At 48.0% G+C, this 23,624-nt stretch overlaps 1 protein-coding gene across 5 annotated transcripts in view; it reads left to right on the top strand.

Annotated features, from left to right (window-relative positions):
- Positions 1-23,624, top strand: part of NCOA3 (nuclear receptor coactivator 3) — a 551,775-nt gene that overhangs the window by 338,539 nt on the left and 189,612 nt on the right. For all 5 annotated transcript variants that reach the window (XM_078651867.1, XM_078651866.1, XM_078651869.1 and 2 more), the window contains one exon: positions 6,166-6,337. In XM_078651867.1, the coding sequence (XP_078507993.1) occupies positions 6,166-6,337 (172 nt within the window). The remainder of the gene's footprint in view (positions 1-6,165; positions 6,338-23,624) is intronic.

Here is a 23,624-nt window from a genome sequence, read left to right as displayed (position 1 = left end):
AGGATGGGGGGCCAAAAAGCAGAGGACCAGGGATTAGAGGGACTACCGATGAGAACCAGCTCTGTCTTGTCGGGATTCAATTTTAGTTGATTAAGGTTCATCCAGTTGTAAATGAAAGTAAGAGTGGAGTGGACCCTGGAGACTGAGTCAGGGGAGGAGGAGAGATTGAAGATGAGCTGGAGGTCATCAGCGTAATTGAATGCGTGACCTCCATGTCCTATAAAGCAACAATAAGGGGGTGTATGTAAAGGTTGAACAGAAGGGGGGGACAGGGAGGAACCTTGGGGTACCCCGCAGGAGATGGAGTGGGTTGGTGCAAGAAAACCTTCTAGTCGAACAGCCTGAGTTCGGCCTGCTAAGAAAGAGGTGAGCCAAGTCAGAGCCGACCCCCGAAGGCCGGCGCCTCTGACACGGTCGAGAAGGATGGAGTGGTCGACCGTGTCATAGGCTGCAGATGGATCGAGCAGGACTAAGGCCTGGGGGGAATTAGTGTCGGCGCTACGTCTAAGCTCATCAACCACTGAGAGGACAACAGCTTCCGTGGAGTGTACAGCCGGAGCCGGCCTGGTGGTCAGCCAGGAGGTGATGAGCCTCAACGTAGGTGGAGAGTGAAGAAGTGATATGGCTCTCCAAAATCTTGCTCAAAAGTGGGAGGAGCGAAATACGTCTAAAGTTGGAGGGGGCAGTGGGATCGGCACCAGGTTTTTTTATAATGGGGATAACCGTAGCTGATTTGAAGGCATCGGGTACAATTCCTGAGGTGATGGACGTGTTAAGCAGGGTAATAGGGGGGGCTGGACAGTGAGAGAAAATCTCCCTCAAAATGTGTGCCGGGCAGACGTCAGCGGGGGAGCCCGTTTTAACTTTGCCCAAGAGGGTACAGAAGGCTTCTTCTGAAATCAGAGGAAATTGGTCGAGAGAGGAGGGGGATGGGGGTAGTGGAGGGCAAAATAACAGAGGAGGTGCCAAAGGGATATTCTGCTTTATGGTGGTCCACTGTGTATTAAGAGTCCAAGCAAACCCAACCGGTTCACAGATGTACAAATTATATCACAAATGCTCTGTTTTGTGGTAGTGTGGACGAGCAGGTAAGCCTATCAGAGGGTAGTGCTTAGCATTTATTGCACACACAGGCATTATGTGAGTCACAAACTCAAAGAAATCCAACACAAATTTATAAAAAATAATGCATAATTGTATATGAATTTATATACTAAGTTCGTAATTAGGTATGTACTTTTCGATAATGTTATCATATGGGGAAAAGAATGTACTGCATTCGGGCACTTACCAGTGACTTGCGAGACTCTTCTTCTGGGCTTGAGTTGAGTATGGGGTGAGGTCCAGGGCCACATCAACGGGTCAGCTTGGGAGGCTCTGGGGCATCCAGGTGCAGAGGTGTGTTAAGGCATAAGGTGCCCCATACACTTCAGTGGGGAACAGTCCATCCAAAAAGAGGGGGGGTTGTCTTTTGATTTCTGGTTCTGTGCTGGAGTCACTCCCGTTTGGAGGGTGCCTGCAGAAAGGGGCTGCAGTCTGCAACTGGAAGTCTATCTGACCAGACCCAAGGATGGGTTAGACTCTAGTGGGTTTCGGGACCCTGTGGACTCCGTCACCTCCCTTGGACTCGGGCTGTGGGGCACAGGTGCAGAGGTACTTTGAGGTGGCGGCTGTCTTGGTCTTTCTTTCTGCTGAAGAGGGGGCAAACAGGACAACTGGGCAACTCAAGATGTGGGTCTCACTGTCCCTGAAGTCCGGCGACTTGCAGGTAGGTTTTCCTCTGCATTGGTGTCTGGACTGGACACAGCAAGACTTGGCAGCTGCAAGGGCTCCAGTACCCCAGTCAGTCCTGGTGTCCCCACACTTGTAGATTAGACAGATCTGACCTGTGGGAGCACAGTGACCTCTTCCTGCACAACTGCTGCGTCCGTAGTCTCCCTAGGCGGCAGGACGGTTAAGCGGACCTTGCTTCTTATATTGCCTGCGGCTCCCAAGGAGTGGCTTGTCTACTCCAAGGGAGTTTTATTGGTGATTGGCAAAGCACTGGCAGCCCTCCGAGTTACTTGGGGTCTGCACAGTGGCAGTATGATTTGGTTTTTCCACAATGGTTCGGTGCAGTAGGCAGGCTAGCAGTGTTGGTGCCAAGTCAGTTGTGCTCCTCTTTTCTCGGATCAGGTAATTTCTCAGTCCACTTCTTCTTTTGATCTGAAGTCCTGGCATTAGTGGTGCCACCTAAATACTGTATTTAGGGGTGTTACAGGGAGTGTCAGGTAGTAGCCAATGGGTTAACTCCCTTTACGGTGACTACACCCTCTATAAGACTACTTCCTGTGTGTTGGAAATGGGCATAACTCTGACCCAGAGGACATAATTCCACCAAAAATCAAGATAGTGGAATTCCGTAGTTGTGTTCACTTCAGGTAGCCCACCTTAGGGGTGCTACTAGCCTGAGGGTGAACACGCCTCCTGACTAGCCAATTTTCCCACCTCTCCTGGTGCCAAATGGGCCCTGAGTAGGGGGTGGTGTTTCAGTCTAGGGGAGCCAGGGTTGCATATGACAGGCTTTTGAAGCCTTCTGCCCTGATATGCAGATTACTATTCATCCTGCTTGGAGGAGATGACAACACCTCCTGCCAGAGCAGGCTTTGTTTCGGACCTCAGAGTGTGACTCTCCTCCTGGGGGTCAGACACACGTCTGTGGTGGCAGGCTGGACAGAACCGGTCAGCCAACCCAACACCGTAGAGGTCGGTAGGTTTTCAGGGGGTACCTGTAAGAAATCCTCTAGGTACATGTATTAATAAATTCATCACTGGAATCTGTGTGGGTGTATTAATACGAGGTGTTTGATACCAAACACCATAGGTTTCAGTGAAGCCATCCTGTAGTTGGAAAAATTGTTTCGACTAATGCCCATGACATTCTTTAAGATGGTTTTCCTGTTTACTTGTACTATCAGTAATTGAACTGGCCAGCACAGGGGCATATCTGCTCATGCAGCTATGTGCTCACTTGTAATATAATGCACCATATCTTAGGGAGGAAAGGCCTGCTGTAAGGAGGACATACAAATGTTACTTGCAGAGTTAGGGGATATGGCACACGGGGTGTGAGCCATGTAATTTTTCACTTTTTAGGGCACCTTGTCACACAGCGTGCAGTGGCAGTCTGCGTGGGTTTGGTGTGGGGTCCCTTAGAGTGTTACAATTTTTGCCGCATCTCTTAGGGACCCTCTTTAGTACCTATGCCCTAGGTGACAGGGGTAGCATTTACTAGGGACTTAGAGGTGAAAATGGCCTGGTCAATTGGGGATCAAATGACCGATTAACTTGAATTGGGGAAAGAAACCTGGCACTGGGGACCTTTTTAGCAGGAGCCAAGTGCACTTCAGTAAAAGTTGCATCAAATGCCAGGCAAAAAGTGGGGGAACCACTGCAACAAAGGCCCATTTTTCTACAATGCTTATCTGTGGTGTAAAACTCCTGATGGACCAGCCCCGGAAGGACCTCCAGCAGGGGATTAGCAAGTACTTTATTTGGCCTTATAATATCCACGTTCAGCATTGAGAGTGGGTGATGAGATAAGATTAGGGCTGTCCCTATCTGTCTTGGGATTCAAGACTATTAGAGCTTCTCTGATTGAAGCTTGACGTAGCCCTACCTAACAAGCCTCATTGTACACCACCAGTAATTTAGCCACCACCAGAGTTTGTAATTTTGGTAAATCTCAGCTGGAAGCCCATTCCCCACCCTGGGTTTTTGCAGTTGGCATCTCCTCTTTTACCACCAAGATCTTATCTTTAATGGGGCAGAAAATGCCTCTCTTTGGTCTGGAGGCAGCCGGCATAGTCTGAGGCCCACCAAATAGGTAGCCATATCCTGCCCCAGCTCCTAGTTTCCTATACAGGTTGCTCATATGCTGGGCGGGCAACCCATATGTGCCCTTGTTTGTCCCGAAGTTCTAAAATGGTGCCTGAGAGGTATCCCTCTTGAGCAGCCACACTAATATTCTGCTAGACTTGACCCTCTCTAACCGTTGCTAATATGTCCTGCTTGTGTTCCTCTACAACAGTTCTCACGTCTCCATAAGGGTTGCTTGGCAGGCTGTCTATGCTGTTAAAATGTGCTTCTGCGTAGTATGCATCGCCTCCACGGTTTTTAATTTCATCTTGTGTACACAGCGACTGCTCCAGTTCTTTGGAAGTTAACCCATTTATCTGGAACTGATCTTCTCTCTGTGCTACCAGCATCATGGGCTCCCATTCCACTGCCATGCAACTAGTCGATCCTTGTTAGTCTTGAAGTAGTCTGGGATTACATCTGCAAGCCCCTCAGAATGTAACATCCGTCAGCATCTCTGTATGTAGACACCTTATGGTACTCTGGTTATGTCTGCCCCTCCACAAGGCTCGCAATTTGTGGGGAATGATTTGATGGATATCTAGCTAAATATTCCACCCCCTTGTATTTATAAGCATGGTAGACTGGACCAGGATATAGACAGTCTACTGTGTGTACTTGTGGCTTGTGTGTACCAGGAGTATACTTTAAACTTGGGATCGCAACAACAGCCATAGGTCCACATTACCTCATCTAGTCCTCGCCGTCACCATGGTGCATGCTGATCCTGTGCAGCTTAATAGTGTGCTTGGGTCGATATTCATCAAGGTCCCTATTTATTGAAATCACCTGCCCATATAATGTCTGCAGCAATATAGCAGGAGAAATTTCTCACTACATCAGGGAAAGTCCTCGTCCCATCCACATAAGAGGAGTACACGTTTACCATACTTAAGCCATGCAGGTTTAGTGTTTCAATAAGTATCTTCCCTCATTTACCACTAGGTCTTTCAGGAAAAATAGAAACACCAGGCACCACCAACACCACTCTTGCGTATCTAGAGTAAGTAGATACATATAGCTATCCTTGCCATTTTTTATGGGTCTTTAGAGGCCTCTTCCCCATGTGTGTGTCTTTCGTAGCAACGCTATTCTAATGCTACAGCCCTGGAGTTACAAATGTATCTGATGGCGCTTGGTATAGTGGTTTAGGCTGCCAACATTCCAGGTAATCGTTTTATTTGTACATCCCATAACGTTTGTGTTTCCTTTAAATACTTAAATCTCTAATAATATAGTAATCTGTTGGCTTGCTATATTCAGTAGTCCCTGTGATCTAACCATGGATAGTAAACAACAATAAACTCCCCTTACCCACCTCTGAGTCACGTAATGCACCCCCCAGCCAAACATAGAACAACATAACTGTATCCCCCCCCCCCCCCGACAACTTAAGTGCATCCACGCCTCTCTAGGTCTGGACCTCCTCTAGGCTTGCGTTGATGGCAGGAACACTGTTCCGACAGACTGGGCTGCATCTACTCTCCGCAGCAGTCCTCCCCCAGCATGGGCTTCACCTCTCTCTATGTCTTTCTTCTGGCTCTCAGGCTACATCACTGGCAACGCTTCCCTTGTTCCACCTGGGGGCAATCAAGTAGCCCCGCACCAGCAGCTCACCACAGCTTTAGTTCTCGTGGATGGTGTCGAGAGCACACCACCATTAGCTTTTTCAGGATATTTGCTGCGTGGAGCAGAACTTGTTGCAAAGGTACACAGTCATCTTGCTAGGCCACACCCTCCGCTCCTGCCTGGTTAGTAATAGATGCAGTAATCCTGTCTTCTGTAGACAGTTTTTTTGGGCTCTTGTCAAGCAGAATTTATTGACCCCTCTCTGCTATCCTTTTTGGTCTTGGTATGCAATAAACGCAACCTAACAGTTCATACAATATATCAGTTTACTGTAACTTACCTATCGCATGTGTGTTGCAAACACTATTGCTTGTTATCAAGCACTACTTGAAACTGCCCCTCTCCCAGAGCTTTGCTTAAGCGCTCCTAAAGTTCTGTTTGAAGTGATAAATAAAAAAGGATGTTCCCTGATACATTTTTGTGATTATCTTTTCTAGCACTATTGTGGTACCATGTTAGTTTTGCAAATTATGCCCAAGTATGAATTCGGTATGTGTAAAAGAGGTGCGTCAGTGCCACCGTCACCTTGAAGCAGAATGCTAGACAACATAGACCTTTGTCTGCCTCTGTGATTCTCTTGACACACAATTTCTTTGTATGAGTTTAGACTTAAAAGAAAACAATCTGATTGCTTTTTAGACAACTTGTGAGAAATTCCTTGGATGAACTCTTATGCCCACCATCCACTGTGGAAGGCCTGACTGATGAAAGAACTCTGCTTGATCAACTGCATACTTTACTTAGTAATACAGATGCCACTGGCCTAGAGGAAATAGATCGTGCATTGGGGATACCCGATCTTGTTAATCAAGTAAGTATATTTAGATAAACTGTATTTGTTTTAGCATTTTACACAAGACTGTAGGAAATGTTATTCATATTTATTTTCTGTTAACGTTCTGGGCAGCTCGCATCAACGAAAGATTTTAATACAGTGAGAGATGCGGTAATGTTAGCATTTCACTTCAGGAGTAGAGTTTATATCAATACAACAATTTCAAAAGGGCTCTTTACTGTCAAGCTTTCAAAATAATTTGGTGGTTAATTTTTTTCCATATAAATGTTTAACTTTTTTTTAAAGTATATTACAAACAAATTGGCAGCAAAACATAGCGGCATATTCAGTGCGACATCAGTGTTATACATGGACGACAGCAGTGGACTAGCAAACAACTGTAACACATCTTTGGACATCATTTTGAGGCCCTCCCGGTCTCGCAACCCACACCTGCTCCATGAGCGATCATTGTGAATGTAAGCTGTTTGCTAATAATCTGGCTAGTATCTTGGTCTCTGTTTGAGGGAGAAAGGGCGATACGAGCTACATGCTTGTGTTGGTCTGTCCTTTTTCGGAATGACTGCGATTGTGGCAGTCTGCAAGTTTATGGGGAGGCTTCCCGTCTCATGCTCCTCCAAATATAGTTGGAGAAGGTGTGGGCCAAACACTGTGTCGCATGTTGCCTAAAAAAATTCAGAAGGCAGCCCATTAGGTCCCGGGGCGTTTTCAGTTGGCCGATAGCTGTCATAATTTCTTCTTTTGTAATCTTATCCCCTAGTTTCTCGGACTCACCGCCCTCTAATTTAGGGAGTCGTGTCTCCCGAAGATATGCATGTATTTGTGACAACTCTGCTAGTTCACGTCACTTGTAATAGTAATAGCCTCGTAATAGTCTGCGAAGGCGTTGGTTATCTCAACCGGGGTCAGATGAATTTGACCATCCTCCGTCTGTATCAGTGAAACCCATCTACTGTCAAGCTCCTTCTTGCTAAGCCATGCCAGTAACCTACCAGTCTTATCACCTACGTCGTATAGACGTCTGTGCATAGCTTGCATTGCGTGTTGCACGTCTTTTTTGGCCAGCCAAAAATATTCTTGCTGAAGGAGTTGCAGACTGCGTAGCATGGAGGGATCACTGCCCTTGCTCGCCTGTGATTCGAGCAGCAGTAACTGGGATTCTAGTCCCGTGATCGCCTCTTCCTCTTTCCATTTTTTGTGAGCTATAATGTTTTGTGCCGCATCCCTTAATACAGGCTTGTATGCCTCCCATAGTGTAATGTCAGAATCTACCGACCCCACATTCTCGTTATAATAAACCTGCCTGTCTACCCTGAGCTCTTGAGCAATCTGTGGGTCTTTAAGTACCCATGGGTTCAATTTCCATTCCCCGTTCTGTCGTATAAGTGTACCCAGTTTGAGCCACAAGGGTGAATGATCCGAGAGACTCCTTGGCAAACAGTCTATCTTGTGCACCTCCCCGAGTTCCCCCATTGGTGCACATATGTAATCTATCCTTGAAAAGGCTTTGTGTGCCCATGAGTAAATGGAATAGGCTCTGACCTGAGGGTGCTGTGTGCGCCATATGTCTGTGAGCGTTAGTGTATCTGTGAACTGTTTAAGCGGCCTTTCTTTGGGGTTCCCATTTAGGACAGTCGTATGATCACTTGTGGGGTCCATTACATCGTTAAAGTCGTCTCCGATAATGTGTGTATCTGATCCCGCCTCCTGTAAAATTGTTGCAAGCTTATCCATCGTTTGCCATTGGAGTTTGGGTGGTGCGTACATACTAACAAAAGTGATGTATGTATGTAACTGAACTTATAAAGCGCCTGGTTACACTGACCAGTGTGTCCCCGCACTGAAGTATCAGCCCCACAGCCTCCCATGCCATCATAGCATCCACTACCCATACCAACCTATCAAACCTATCCCCTAGGGAATAAACGAAGCCTGAGGGGTAATCTATTCCACAGTTGGGCTGCCAGAAACCGGAACGACCGCCCTCCCATTCTTGCTCTTCTGATTTTAGGAACCTTCACTAGACCCGCCCCACTATATCTTAGTTCTCGAGTCGGATTATGAGGGGTTAACAAATTGAGAAGATATCGAGGTCCTTTCCCCTCTGTGATCCTAAGACTGACACACAGGGCTTTGAACTGTACTCGCTCCTTGACTGGCAGCCAGTGTAGGGTCTCCAATGCTTTCTTAGAAGGAGCTCTCTTAGGCAGCATCAACACCAGCCGGGCTGCCGCATTCTGGATGCGCTGAATCCTCTGGAGGCACCTCACATTTGCTCCCAAATAGAAGGCATTACCATAGTCCAGCCTTGAAGTAACCAAGGCATGGACTAAGGATTTCCTAGCTGTTATAGGAAGTAAGTCCAGAGTCTTTCTAAGGCCAAAAAGAATGCCAAAACAGGTACCCGCAACACGTCTAGTGTGATACTCAAGTGAGATTTTGGAGTCAATCCAGATCCCCAGGTTCCTAACTTGTTCACTGGGTGTGGGAAGAGGTCCAAGCATCTGAGGCCACCATGCTGAAGTCCAGACTGACTTTGCTTTCCCACAATCAGCACCTCAGTTTTATCACCGTTCAATCTAAGACAGTTACTGGCGATCCAGACCGCGAGGTCTTGTAAACATGAGGTGAAATTACTGGCTGCACTCTCAGCTGGCTGCGCTAAGGCCACAACCAGCTGAGTGTCGTCCGCATATGAGACAACTTCCATCCCATATTTATCGGTTATCTCAGCCACATGAGCCACATAAAGGGTGAAAAGGGTCGGGCTGAGGCTAGACCCTTGAGGGACCCCTTGTTTCAGGCTTATGGATTTAGACCTATAAGGTCCCTGTGCTACTTGAAAACTACGGTCATGGAGAAACAATTCCAACCATTCCCACGCCCTCCCCAGCACTCCTCCCCTTCTTAGACACTGCAGCAGAGTGTGATGCGCCACAGTGTCAAATGCAGCACTTAAATCAAGAAGAATCAGTGCCGCTGTTTGACCCTCATCCACGTGTCTACCAAGAGACTCCGTGGAGAAAAGCAAGGCTGACTCGGTCGAGTGGAGTGCGCGGAAGCCAGATTGCGTAGAATGAAGCAGCTTATTAGTGTCAATATGGGCAGTCAGTTGTTGATTGACCACCTTCTCCGCAATCTTGGCAAAGTAGGGCAGGAGCGAAATAGGGCGCAGGTTGTTTAACTGCTCTATGCTTACGTTCGGCTTTTTTTTTCAGAGGTAGCACCACTGCCTCCTTCCAAGTTTTCGGCACCCTGCCTGAACTGAAGGAAAGTTCTAGCAGATGTCTAATAAATGACTTCAAAGTCTTGTTGCTCCCTCTCAAGATTTTAGCAGGCGCAGGATCTTTGGGTGAGCCGGATTTGATGCTAGTCGCTTTCTTGCTCAGCGTATCTCCAGCTGGAACCCTAAACTCCATCAGACAATCTGTCTCGATTAAGCTACTGGGTCCTCCATCTCTCCCAAGCCCATCCCTAGCTTCCACAGGAAAGGTTGAGTAAATCCTCTCCACCTTATTGGCAAAAAACTCTGCTATCTGATTACAGGATACCACAGATCCTGTCACAGGTACCTCTATGGTCGAGAGCGAGGATATTTCTTTGTAAACCAGGAACAGCTCCTTAACTGAGCTGTCTGCCTTTTCTATCCTCTCAGTGTAGTAGGATGTTCGTGCTTTCCTAATTAAGGTGTGATATTCTTTAAGACTAGATTTATATTCCATTCCATGTATTGGCAAATAGCCTCTTATCCAGTATTAGGGGTGTCTTTCATAGATTCACATGCCTCGTCGTCGAGACGGGAGCCTCCGGTACATAAAAAAGTAATGTCCTATAGACATACATAGAGAAAATAGGCCTAAGGGTCTCACCTTAGTAGCCTTTCTTTGTCCTTATGCAAAAAGGACCAAACTCTCACAGTCAGCCAATCAGCTCCGACCTCCCTCTAGAACCTTCCTGGGAGGAGCCTCAGTCCCTCAGATTTTCTACCGCACGTTGTGCTAGGGAGTCTCCAGCCTGAGCTCTTCTCAGGATTCCTTATAAATCATCTACTTTCCTTTGAAAAGTGAATCTTCACTCTACAATCTTCAAAGACTACTTCAGTAACACTTTGAGGCAGTAAGTGTTTTCTTTCCACTGCTTTCTTCGATGTCTGAATCCCAGAAGAAAGCCCTTTTCAGGGCCTGCTCTTCATGTGGGAAGAAAAGGCTCCATGTGGATGATAAGCATACCTTATGCTTATATTGCCTTTATCCGGACCACGTCCCTGCAGACTGCAAAATATGTAGGTCTTTCCCTAGAAAGACCGTGAGAGACAGGGAAGGTCGCCTTCTCATCTGGCTCGACAGACTCAAGGACAGAGACACTCTGGAATCATCCGAGGTTAGTGTCTCTAAAACCTCAGCAGTCTCTCAAAAGAGGCCAAGGGTAACTTCCCCTGGCCCCTCAGACACTCCTCCTAGGAAGACAGCCAAGAAGTCTTCAGAGGCAAGATCTACGACATCTTCTGTGTCTGTTAAGGATAATCAGACTTTTAAAAAGCCTGCTCAGGCATCTAGCAGACCTGCCCAGAGGACTACCTCAGTAACTACCACGGTGTCAACGACGTCAGCGTTGTCTCTTTCACCGTCGACGATGACATCTCCATCATCGTCATCGACAGGTAGACCTATTTCCTCTGTTTTACTGCCGAAATCGTCGACGACAAAGACCCTGTCGACGTCAAAGACTACTCCGTCGACGAAAACTACGCCGTCGACGACGACATCCTCTTTAACGAACCTATCGACGACGACGTCGACGACGAACCCACCATCGACAGCCCCGACGACGAAAGCATCGACGAGGGCATCGACGGCGAAGACGTCGACGACAAACGTCGACGAGAACGACATCGACGACGGGCTCGCCGTCGACGAGTGCACCGACGACGTCACGGTCGTCGACGACCAAATTGCCGTCTACGGAGATTCCGTCGACGAGGACCCTACCGTCGACGAAGGACTCGTCGTCGTCGACGAAGTTAAAGACGCCGTCGACGGAGGACTCGTTGTCGACGAAGACGCTTTCAGAAACATGGAAGAAAACCAAGCTCGTGGAGGTGTCATCCCTCACGCTACCACCGTCGACGACGCCGTCGGCGGCTTCCACCTCCACTCCTGCGTTGGGCAAGACTACTAAGCCGCATATTACGCCGGAGACCACGTCTCCAAGCAAAGTGGAGATGCAACCGCCTAACGAAATCTTCCAGAGTGAAGACTCAGAAGAGGATGACCACCTGGGCCCCGCTACTTCCATCTCGGAACTACATGTCAAATGCCAAAGCACTGACGAGGAGGTAGAGGAATTCTCTTACCAGGAGCACTCCGTCCACACTAAAGTCAGCACGGAGGTTACCCCCATGATATGCCTACCTGCTGCTCTGGTGAACGACCTGAAATTCCTTGTCCAGGATTACAAACAACGCTTCCCGGACGCTGACAGTAGAGATCAGTCGCCGATCGTTCATAACCCAGCGGCAGCCCCAAAACCGTCTCGACCTCCCCCTCAGGCCCACCATGAGAAGATTCAACCTCAGGAGGTAGTGTCGTCAGACGAGGATGAGGAGGAGGAAGAATTGGAGGAAGGAGAGGTCCAGGAGGCCCACTCTACCCATGATGAGGAGGATGAATATGTGGCGTCCTCACCAGCATCGCCCCAACCGCGCCATGCGGACTCGCCGCCGGTGGACATCGGCGGCTTCCATAAAATTGTGGAAAGAGCGGCGAAGAGATTCCATATGGCTATCGAATCCACAGAAACTGAATGCTTCCTGCACGATTTTAAGGAGCAGACTCAAAAGACGACTAAATCTATTCCAATAATAGAATTTCTGTGGGAACAAGGCAAGAAAATAATGCTGACGCCCGCTTCTGTGTCTGCGGTTGTTCCGCGCCTGGACAAAAAATACAAAGCCCCACTGTCTGCAGCGGTTTGCCTAAATGGGCACCCTAAACCTGATTCAGTGGTCACACAAGCGGCCCAGAAACACTCCCGCAACCCTTCCTCCCCGCTGTCCGCTCCTCCGGACAAAGAAGGCAGAAAACTGGACACAATCGGCAAAAGGTTCACGACGACTTCGGCCATGACCGTCAAGGTGGCCAACTCCATTGCCCTGTTGGGGCGTTATAATCGCCAACTCTGGGAAGACATAGCCCCATATTTGTCAGACCTGCCGGACACAGTCCAAGGGGAAGTCCAGGCTCTACTAGTGGAGGGTCAATCTTCAGCAGCCGAGATAATAGACTGTGCTACCGATGCGGCCATGACTGGCTTTCGTCAACTTGCTGGAGCTGCGGTCCTACGCCGTCAAGGATGGCTTAAGGCGACGTCGTTCCGCCAGGAGGTGCAATCCAAGGTCTTGGACATGCCCTTCGATGGCCAGCACCTTTTTGGGTCCAAAATCGATGAGGCATTGCAAACCATGAAGAAGGACACGGATACGGCCAGGGCTCTGGGTACCTTACAGTCCCGGAACCAGTCCTTTCGAGGCAACAGATCCAGAGGACAGTCCTCGTATCGAGGTTCCTATCAGAATAGGTCCTCGTACTCCTATACTAACAAAGGTCAATACCAACACAAGCAACCTCAAGGCCGTCAATCGTCCTATGGACGATCGAACTTCAGAGGCAAGAATGCAAAGAGGGGCACTGGCGGCCGCCAGTGACGAGCTACTCCAGCCAGTCCAGCCACCCTATCCCTCCTTACAACTTGGAGGAAAATTGACCCATTTCCTCAACAATTGGCAACTCATAACCACGGACAGGTGGGTTCTCCAAATTATACGTTTTGGCCATTCCCTCGAATTCACCACCATCCCTCCCAGGACTCCTCCTCGCAGGCGGGCGCACAAAAAATTACGCCTGCTTCTCCAGGAAATTTCTGTAATGCTGAAGAAAGGAGCTATCGAGCGCGTTCCGGCACCCCTGAAGGGGAAGGGCTTTTACTCCCACTTCTTTCTTGTACGCCAGAAAGAGGACAAGTGGCGGCCCATTCTGGACCTCCGAGCGCTCAACGTCTTCCTACGAAGCCAATCGTTCAGGATGGTGACGATTCAAGAAATACTAGGCATTCTAGAAAAAGGAGATTTCATGACATCCTTGGATCTCCAGGATGCCTACTACCACATCCCCATCCTCAAGTGTCACAGAAAATTCCTGAGGTTCGAGGTTGCAGGGCAACATTATCAATTCAAGGTACTACCGTTCGGCCTCAAATCCGCGCCGCGGATTTTCACGAAGTGCCTTGCATCAGTGGCAGCTTTCCTGCGTCAAATGGGTCACCAGGTCTTCCCCTACCTAGACGACTGGCTGGTGAAAGCACCCTCGGAGGAAGACGCAGCCAAATCCTCCAACGCCTGCACAAATCTTTTTCAGAGGCTGGGATTAACCCTCAATCTCAAGAAATCCTGTGTCGTTCCTACGACAAAAATTACCTTCCTCGGAGCAACCTTGGACACAGAGTGCGCAAGAGCCTTTCCCTCGAAGGAAAGGACAGACAAGATATTGTCCCTGGCCACGGCTGTGGCGAACAGGACTCACCTGAAGGTCCGGACCTATACATCCCTCCTGGGCATGATGTCCTCCTGTATACTCCTCGTCCCTCACTGCAGACTCAGAATGCGCCCGTTGCAGGAGGCGCTCGCGAGCCAATGGACTCAAAGTACTGGCTCTTTCGAGGACACTGTCTGGATAACACCCAAAATGACCAAGAGTCTAACCTGGTGGAGGCGTCGCAAAAATCTGACCGTAGGACTGTCATTTCTTCTTCCGGCAACACCTCTGGTGATCACCACGGACGCTTCCCTGGAGGGATGGGGAGCTGTCCTTCAGGACCTTCGGATCAGCGGCAAATGGGACACTCAGGAAAAACAGCTTCATATAAATCTTTTAGAGCTGAGAGCCGTGTATCTGGCACTACAGGCCTTTCTACCACGCATCCGGCACTCCCCAGTGCTCGTCAAAACGGACAACACCACGACGATGCACTATCTCAACAAACAGGGAGGAACGCATTCGCTCTCTCTATCACGCGAATCGCAGAAGATCTGGAACTGGCTAGTGCTGCAGGGAATCACACTCAAAGCCGACTATGTGCCGGGCAAGGACAATACCATCGCCGACGCCCTAAGCAGGCAACGATCACTCTCCCACGAGTGGGAACTGAGCGACAGCGCGCTGACTCACATCTTCTCTCAATGGGGAGTCCCAGGAATCGACCTGTTTGCCACCAAGGGGAACGCCAAATGCCCAAGCTACGCAAGCTGGCATCCCCAACAGGGATCACTGGGGAATGCCTTTTCCATCGGTTGGTTCAGCGTGTTTGCGTACGCTTTTCCTCCGTTTCCCATGATCCCGAGGCTCCTCAGGAAGATGAAGGCAGAGCCCTGTACCCTGATCCTGATTGCCCCGTCCTGGCCGAGACAACACTGGTTCTCGGATCTACTTCGGCTCTCTATCAAGACACCGATTCGTCTGCGACAGCACCCGAACCTCCTGACGATGTCCAAGGGGCAGGTGCAACACCCGAACCTGCAATCGCTCAGGTTATCGGCCTGGCTCCTGAGCACAGAGAGTTCGGTGGCCTAAATATCCCGCAGGACTGCAGAGATATACTGGCAAAAGCGAGAGCAGACAGTACCAACAAAACCTACTCTCTCAAATGGAAAAGATTCTGCATTTGGTGTTCGGACCAGGGCCTGCAACCGCTGTTCGTCACACCTGAACAGCTATTGCCATACCTGCTGCACTTGGCACGATCAGGACTGGCACATGCATCCATAAAAGTCCACCTAACAGCTATATCGAGGTTCACCAGAACTTTCACGGGACCTTCCCTGTGGTCCAATAGACTGGTCAAACAATTCCTGAAGGGGCTTTATAGATCCTTTCCGAGGCCTCGGAAAGTCCCCCCGATGTGGCATCTGAACCTAGTTGTCAACCAACTTATGAGGCATCCCTTTGAACCCATTCATCGGGCATCCATCAAATACGTCTCATGGAAAACTGCGCTCTTGCTCGCTTTAACATCGGCCAGGAGAGTGAGCGAACTTCAAGCCCTGTCCATTCAGGATCCATACATGCAATTCAGACAGGACAGAGTGATGTTAAGACCGAACCCCAAGTTCATACCGAAAGTGCCTTCGGACTTTCATCTCAATGAGCCAATAGTCCTTAGGTCTTTCTTTGCAAACCCTTCCACCGCAGCCGAAAGAGCACTCCATTCTTTAGATCTCAAGAGATGTCTAAAGTTCTATCTGGATAAAACCAAAGCCTTCAGAAAATCTTCACAACTATTCGTGGCATACAGCAATCCAAGAATGGGCCTGCCTCTCACGAAGCAAAGCATCTCGAGATGGATTTCCTCAGCGATTGCATCTGTCATACCAAGGCCGGACGGCCTTTGACTGATCGTGTCACTGCACATTCCACCAGGGCGATGTCCACATCAGCAGCACTTTTCGCTGGAGTGCCGATCCTGGACATATGCAGAGCGGCGACCTGGAAGTCACCGCACACCTTCTCCAGACACTACTGCCTGGATCTCGAACTTCAGAAGGATGCAGCAGTGGGCCAGGCGGTGCTACGCCATCTCTTTCAGTGAGGTGAGCCTTCCCTCATCCCGCCATCCAGGTATGCACATTCTCTGCTATTGTGATGCTCTGCTTATGCTGTCTTTTTACATGCTATAGTACAATGTGTGCATTGTCTAACATGCCTGCAGGGCACCTTTCCATCACGAATGTGCATGTCTAATTGCTAGCTACTCTGATTCAGGCATGTGAATCTATGAAAGACACCCCTAATACTGGATAAGAACTGCGTTACTTACCTGTAACAGCAGTTATCCAGTATTGGTGTCTTTCATAGATTCACATGCAACCCTCCCGCCTCCCCTGGGAAGTCTCACATCCCTCTCTCACAATATTACGCCTAACTAGCTGAGTGCGTACGAAAATCTGAGGGACTGAGGCTCCTCCCAGGAAGGTTCTAGAGGGAGGTCGGAGCTGATTGGCTGACTGTGAGAGTTTGGTCCTTTTTGCATAAGGACAAAGAAAGGCTACTAAGGTGAGACCCTTAGGCCTATTTTCTCTATGTATGTCTATAGGACATTACTTTTTTATGTACCGGAGGCTCCCGTCTCGACGACGGGGAATGATTCAGGCATGTGAATCTATGAAAGACACCAATACTGGATAACTGCTGTTACAGGTAAGTAACGCAGTTCTTCTCCAGCGTCTCTCAAGGCGCTTGCATGCTGCCTTTGCCTCCCTCAACTCCACACCAAACCATGGGGCAGATTTCATTAGTCTCTCTGGCCCTTTACTAGACCAGGGTGCCGTACTGTAAGAGCCTCCAAGATGCGCCTGTCCAGAGCCTCACAGGCTGAGTCTATCTCCAGCTCACCTGGAGGTCCTCCATGCACCAGGGCTGTGTGGAAATTCTCGGAAGAAAACCCAGCCCATCTCCTCTGTCTCCCCTTCACTCCCACCTTCACTGGTATTTTATCTGCTGTTCCCATTACCCTAAAGGGGATCAGAAAATAGTCAGTCCATATAACTGGTACTGGGGGTTCAATTTAGAGTGTCTCCCAGTTACCAAAAATTGGGTCCGATGAATGTCCCAACTGATGCGTAGGGAGCTCAGATTTTAACTACATATGCAGAGTTATTAACTCCTTGTCGGAGCTCCTGGGCCACCGTATTGGAGGTGTCATCCAGATGCAAATTCAGGTCCCCCTACAAAAGAAACTTCTCATATCTAAGGGCAGGCTGCGTTAAACTTTGAATAAGACTAGCTGCTAATTGTGTTGCACCTCCCGGCAGTCTATAGACTACGAATCCCTTAATCACATAGTTATTAGAAGCCGTGACCGAAAAGAAACCTGCTTCACTGTCTGCAATATCAGCTGGCTCTAGAGTGCACTGTATATTAGGTTAATAGATCATGGCGATCCCTCCTCCCCTCCCCGTGGGTCTATCTATTCTACAGATTCCATAACCACGGGGAAGTGCTTCTAAAATTTCCGGATCCGACTCCTCATCAAGCCATGTCTCTGTAAGGAAGAGTATTTTGATCCTCAAATGGGAATTAATTGTGAAGGGACAATGCCTGCATCTCATGTTATTGTCAAGTTTCTCTGGGTTCATGCTGTCTACAGCAGTCCACTACCCTAGTACATAGAGCTACTAGTTCCCGACGAGCATATTGTTTCACTACCTCAAATCCTGCAGGGGTTCTGGCCCCAGACGGGCGCCGACGGGCTGCGCGCGTCCGCTGCCGGGTCGCTGGGGCATGTGAGTTTTATGCAAGATCTCCCCTGCGACTAGACCGCTAACCGCGGTAGGCGGAAGTGCCTGGCTCTCCCTTCCCCGCCTTCCGCGCAACGGTACTAGCTACCGCGTCGGACCAGGGCGGGAAGGGCACAGCACCGAGCTCAGGCCTTGGTGTTAAGGTAAGTACTCACAATATCCCCCAATCCTTCGCTGCGTTCCCGGAGCAGTTTCCAGGCTCCTCCACCCCAGAGTAAAATGCGTGGGAAAATGCTTTTAAAATCAAAGTGGTGAAAAATGAAGGCACTTCACCCCAAAGTTAAAATACAAAGGAAATGCTATTAAAAATCAGTGTGGTGAAAAATGATGGCACTAGGAACCTGTGTGGCCGTACAACGATTCAGGAGGACACTGCCACCGTCCCCCTTCTTCGCCTATGTCTCCTATTCCATACTCCTTTGATTGCTACATATGTACCGGTTTGGTCTGTCCAGGTGCGTTCTATTCTAAAGAGTGGGTTTTTTCTGATGAGTATCGCCACACCCTTTGCCCCTGTGGAAAATCCAGCGTGAGCCATTGTTTTATATGCCCCTCGGCCCAGGAACCCACTTTGAGTGCCTTTTAAGTGTCTCTTGTAAAAAATTACATCCGGTTTCAATCTTTTAAAATGTGTTGCCACTAAACCCCTCTTAACCTTACTCCCCATCCCGTTCAAATTCTATGAAAGGATTGAACACATTCCTGTGTTAGATGTAGCCATCGCGGTGGTGTAGCATATCTAACTCATCTGGGATCCATGTTCTCGCCGCTGCCGCCCCTGCAATGTCTTGATGTTGTTGCACTGTTCTGCCACTCAGCTTCAGTGTCAATATGTGTATTATTATCCAGAACAAAAGAACATACCCCCCCTCACCCCAAACACAGAACCCAAAATCGCTTGCAAAACCCATCATGCCCCCCTCCCCACACTCTGCAGGCACCCCCACCACCCCAAAACTTGTCAATGGGACAACACCGGCGCAGGGTAAACCACCCAAATGTCTGTAGCCCACCCCACCCCACCCACTCAACAATACAATACTATAGGGGAAAAAAAGGAAATCACACTGGTTGTTCATTTTTAACTCTTTGATTCATGTCCCTCCAAATTGTGTCTGACTATGTATTACCTGCTCTACTTAAATTGGTACAGTGCGCCAAAGTTAAGCTATAATCTTGTTGATCTTCATTCGCTATACTTTTTTCTGTTGTATCCTTTGTAGAGAAATGTTTCTAAGGAATTATTACAAACAATAGTTCCCATCGCCAATGTTGATTGGACATAGGGGCATTTGACCCTTGTTAGAGATTCACACACTTGTATTGACTACACTAATTAATGGAGTAGACTTGCTTATTGTGACTGTCTACTGCTGCTCTGATAAATCTGTTAGCCCAACTTGTTTATACAATCTCATGTAAGGAATTTGAATAAGGGGGCTTAGGCAGAACCATTGGTTTTACCTGCACTCACAGAATTATTTTTGTGAACCCAAGCTTATAGGTTGCATGTGCCAAAGTTCTTAGGAGTTAGTTATGTGTGGAAAACATGGTGACTTTTTCTGCTATGAAGAGTATGCTTTCTGTCTCTAAACTGCACCACTTCTATTTTCTTATTATTGCTACCAAACATGACTAACTGGCACTGCAGCTGTTACACTATCTACCCATTAAGCTTTAATGACAACTGACTTAGTATCAGCGATACTATTGACATACTTAGCATACATCTATGAACTTGTGCTTCTCATACTCAAGTATTGCTATTTCTTCTACTTGCCCTGGTGATTATTGGTCGTACCTGTTTCTCATATTACTTTACTCTGTTTGAAAGGACTTTAATGACAATAATTTTACCAGATGTTTACACAGCATTCTGTGCCCAGCGCAGGCAAAACATTTGCTCTCAAACAAATTACACTACAAATTGTCTTTTCTCTGACTGAGAAACTGACCCCACCTCCCACATATTACTAATATTCTTTACAGCCATAAAATAAATTTAGTCTGAATCTGTCTTACAACAAAACTGTATGAGTGAGAAAATCAACATTTCTTATGCACAGACATTCTACAGTGTTTTCTGAAACTTGTAAAATGCATTCCACTGTGACTTTTTTTTAGATGCCTCCTCACTTCCTTTTGTTGTAATAAGCCTCATGGTTTTACTAATTCAGTAATTATCGTAAAGAATGGTCGCTGTGGTCAAGGCTTTTATTTTTGGCATTTCTATAGTGTAGGATAGTGTCCCTTTTTAACAAGATCACCCCCACCTTTTGCCTGGTAAATGATGAGATTTCGTTTGAAAGTGCACCAGGTTCCTGCTAACAAGGCCCCCAGTGCCACAGCTCTTTCCCAAAACTACAATTGCTCCCCCAATTGACTAAACCTTTATCACCCTCTGTAAGTCCCTAGTAAATGAGTCCCTGGTACCTAGAGCTTAAGGTACTGAAAGGCCCCTAAGGGCTGCAGCACAAATTGTGCCACCCTAAGGGACCCTCACCAGGCACATGCAAGACTTGAGTCCATCCTTGTTTCACCACTTCTGGACTATCCAACTTCACCTGCAACCTCTGCACGCAGGGCCCCTCAACTGCAACTGCTCAGGTAAGGAAAAAACAGACGATTAAACGCACCACTGCCCCTGCCACCCTTTGGCCTTGGAGAAGAGGACCAAAGGTTACTCTGTCCCCCAGCATCGCAATGCCTTAGCCCACTTGCTGGTTCGGACTGACCTTTTTTTTCTTTTTCTTTTTGCTAGAGCCTCCAGCCTCTTTTTACAGTGACTGTTCCCCTTTGAAATGCATTAATCTCCAGATGCTGATGTGCAGCCTGCACCCCACTGCCCTACTGCAGCTGGTTGTGTACTGTTGGTGCTGCCTTGGACCTTGCCCTTCACTCACTTTAACTCTTGGAGATTGGTCCTCTAAGCTGATGTACTGTACCTGTTTGCAGAACTTGTTCTTCCTTCTGTAGGATAACATTGCAGGACTCTGAAATTGCACTCTGTTTCCCCTTATTAAAATGAAAATAATTTATATTTAAAAATATAATGTTTGAGGCATATGAGCTGCAGATATTACTCTTTTGCATTAGATCGCCACCTGGTGTTGGGCTCGGATGATGGCATGTTGTTGTCGTCTTGGAAGAAGTCTTTTGTAGTCACAAGATAGGTGACTCCTCCCTTGGACGATAATGCGCTTGGGCATCGACTCCATCCTTAGATTGCTTTTTTCCGCCACTGGGTTCGGATGAACTTTTTCGCTCCGCCTCAATCTACTTTTCAAGTACTTTGAAGCGTAAAAAAATCATAAAACTTTACTTAAAACTTCGATATCAACTAACATCGTTTCGACTCCATCAGCTCGATTCCGGTCGTCGACGCGGGCCTTTGGGCCTATCCACGCCGTGAGGCCTACACCTCATGGAAAGCCATTTAAGAAATGCCCAGAGTGTGGAGCAAAGTTTCCACACAGTGACCACCACGAGGTCTGCAACCTATGCTTATCGCTAGAACACGACGAATCCAGCTGTACAGCCTGCGCGTCCTTTCGATCCAAGAAAACTATCCGAGATCGGAGGGCCCGTCGACGCGACATGCAGAGATCAGCTCCGGAACCGGTGGACATCTTCGAGGAGGTTCCGCTCGTTTCCGAAGAAGATTCCGATGATCTCCAAATCGTATCAGAGGCAGACGACTCCGATGACTCCATACCATAGGGTCAGCGCGTGAGTACTACTGCCCCTGCACCACACACAGCACCCAGATCAAAGGCAAAGGTCAACACTCTGCCTCCGGGGCCCAGTCAAGACCGAAAAAACACTTTGAAAGCCCCGCCGTCGAGCCTGGCTCCGAAGAAAGCAGTTAAGCCTTCCGGTAGCTCTTTACCGAGCAAGCCGCACGTGCCGATCCCACCAGCTCCCTCGGCACTGAAACTGAATGAAGTCTCTGCTCCAAGACAGTCGACCTCCAAAGACAAAGGTGTGAAGCCAGTGCCCGAAGCCTCGAAGCCAACGAGACCAGCTTCCACTCCGAAGACAACCGACAAGGCCTGATTCCGATGCGCCCAAGCCCTCGAAACAGCCTAAGACACCGAAAGCCACACTTTCGGTGCCGAAAACTGCGCCAAAGGACAATGTAACACCCCCTAAGGCCAAAACAAGCAGCAACTTCATCCGGATCCGAAAAAATCGGCGCCGACAAAGGTTCCACAAGGAGAAAAACTTTTCCAACCAGATCCTCTGCAAAAGAAGATCTACATTGACCCAAAAACAGGTGCTGTATCCACTATACCACACAAGAAGAGGAAGGCAGATGAAAAACCCACACCTGTAGTACCTGCCAAGAACTAGGACTCTGCCACATCTCCTATGCACCCTTCTTCTACTATACTTCCTTCTCCTTCATCCCCTGTTCCTCTTAACATTTCACCACAGATTTCTCCTCCACATTCTCCTACTATGTCCTCACACTAACCTCAAAACGAGGATGAGTATAGTCTAGGCAGAGCGATAGACCCAGATGAGCCTTTCCCATACCCTTTAGATGATCCAGACTGGGAGTACCCAAACCCAAGGGATGTACCAGATATTCCTGACCCACAGTCATACCCATCAAAACCTTCTCCCCCAGAAGATAACATTGGTTTTGCGCACCTATTGAACAGAGCTGCCATTTACCAAGGTTTCACTATGCACTCTGATGAGGCAGAGGAGGATTTTCTATTAGACACATTTGAACAATCACAAAGGTCTGTTCAAATTCTTCCTATGATTAAGGGGGTCATCAAACATGCTCCAGAGGTATTTAAAGACCCTGTACGTACTAGTATCCTAAACCCTAGAATTGAGAAAAATATAGGCCTGCACCTGCCAATCCAGCCTACGTTAAAGGACAACTACCATTAGATTCACTAGTTGTATCAAATGCTAGGAAAAGTGCAAACTCACAAACGTCAGGTAAAGCACCCCCACCTGACAAAGAATCTAAAGTCATAGATGCCTCAGGCAAAAGAATAGCGGCACAAGCTACTAACATATGGCAAATAGCCAACACACAAGCCCTCCTTTCAATATATGACAAGGCTCATTATGATCAGTTCGAGAAACTATTAGAACACCTACCTGACAAATATAAAACGCAGGCAAACAGCCTTATACAAGCTATCTGCATGAAAAGGAAATATGACTCAGCCAAGAGCTGTCTGCGCGATCTCCATTGGTTGCCAATGAAGCAAAGAGCAACTTTTAAAATGATGTGTATAACACATAGAGCACTGCACAAGACAGGCCCTCTCATCCTCAGAAACAGGATTCAGTTCTATGCTCCCACCAGGAACCTCCGCTCTCAATTCTTGGCTCGTGCAAGAACCCGTCGGGTAAAGAGAGCCAGGGTGGGTGAGCGAGCCTTCTCCCACATCGCTGCTATCAAGTGGAACGAACTGCCCACGGCCCTTCGACTCACTGAATGCCACTTGACATTTAGGAAACAGCTAAAAACCCTCCTCTTCCCCCATCCAGACTAACCCAACTCGAACTATGCCAACGTTACATGCACTTTAGCAATCATAGCGCCGTGATATCCTACTTGGATGATTGTTAGCGCTTTATAAGAAAATAAAATAAATAAATAAATAAAGAAGGCAAGCTAATTTCCAATGTCTCAATCAAGTGTGCACTTGGTGTGGCAGACACTGCGTCTAGAGCTGTAAACACTAGTGTCCTACTTAGAAGACATGCGTGGCTACACATATCAGGATTTAAACAGGAAGTGCAAACTACCATTTTAAATCAACCCTTTAATCAAAATCAATTGTTTGGACCAGAGGTAGACACAGCACTTGAAAAGATGAAGAAGAATACAGAGACTGCCAAATCTATGGGAGCTTTACAGTCCACACAAGCTAGAAGTTCCTTTTGTCGCTCCTTCTACAGAGGAGGCTCCAAACAAACTGG

This window comes from Lissotriton helveticus, chromosome 7 (genome assembly GCF_964261635.1).
Source record: "Lissotriton helveticus chromosome 7, aLisHel1.1, whole genome shotgun sequence".
NCBI lineage: Eukaryota > Metazoa > Chordata > Amphibia > Caudata > Salamandridae > Lissotriton > Lissotriton helveticus.
The sequence above is the reverse complement of the archived record's forward strand: the minus strand, read 5'-3'. Positions and strand labels throughout refer to the sequence as shown.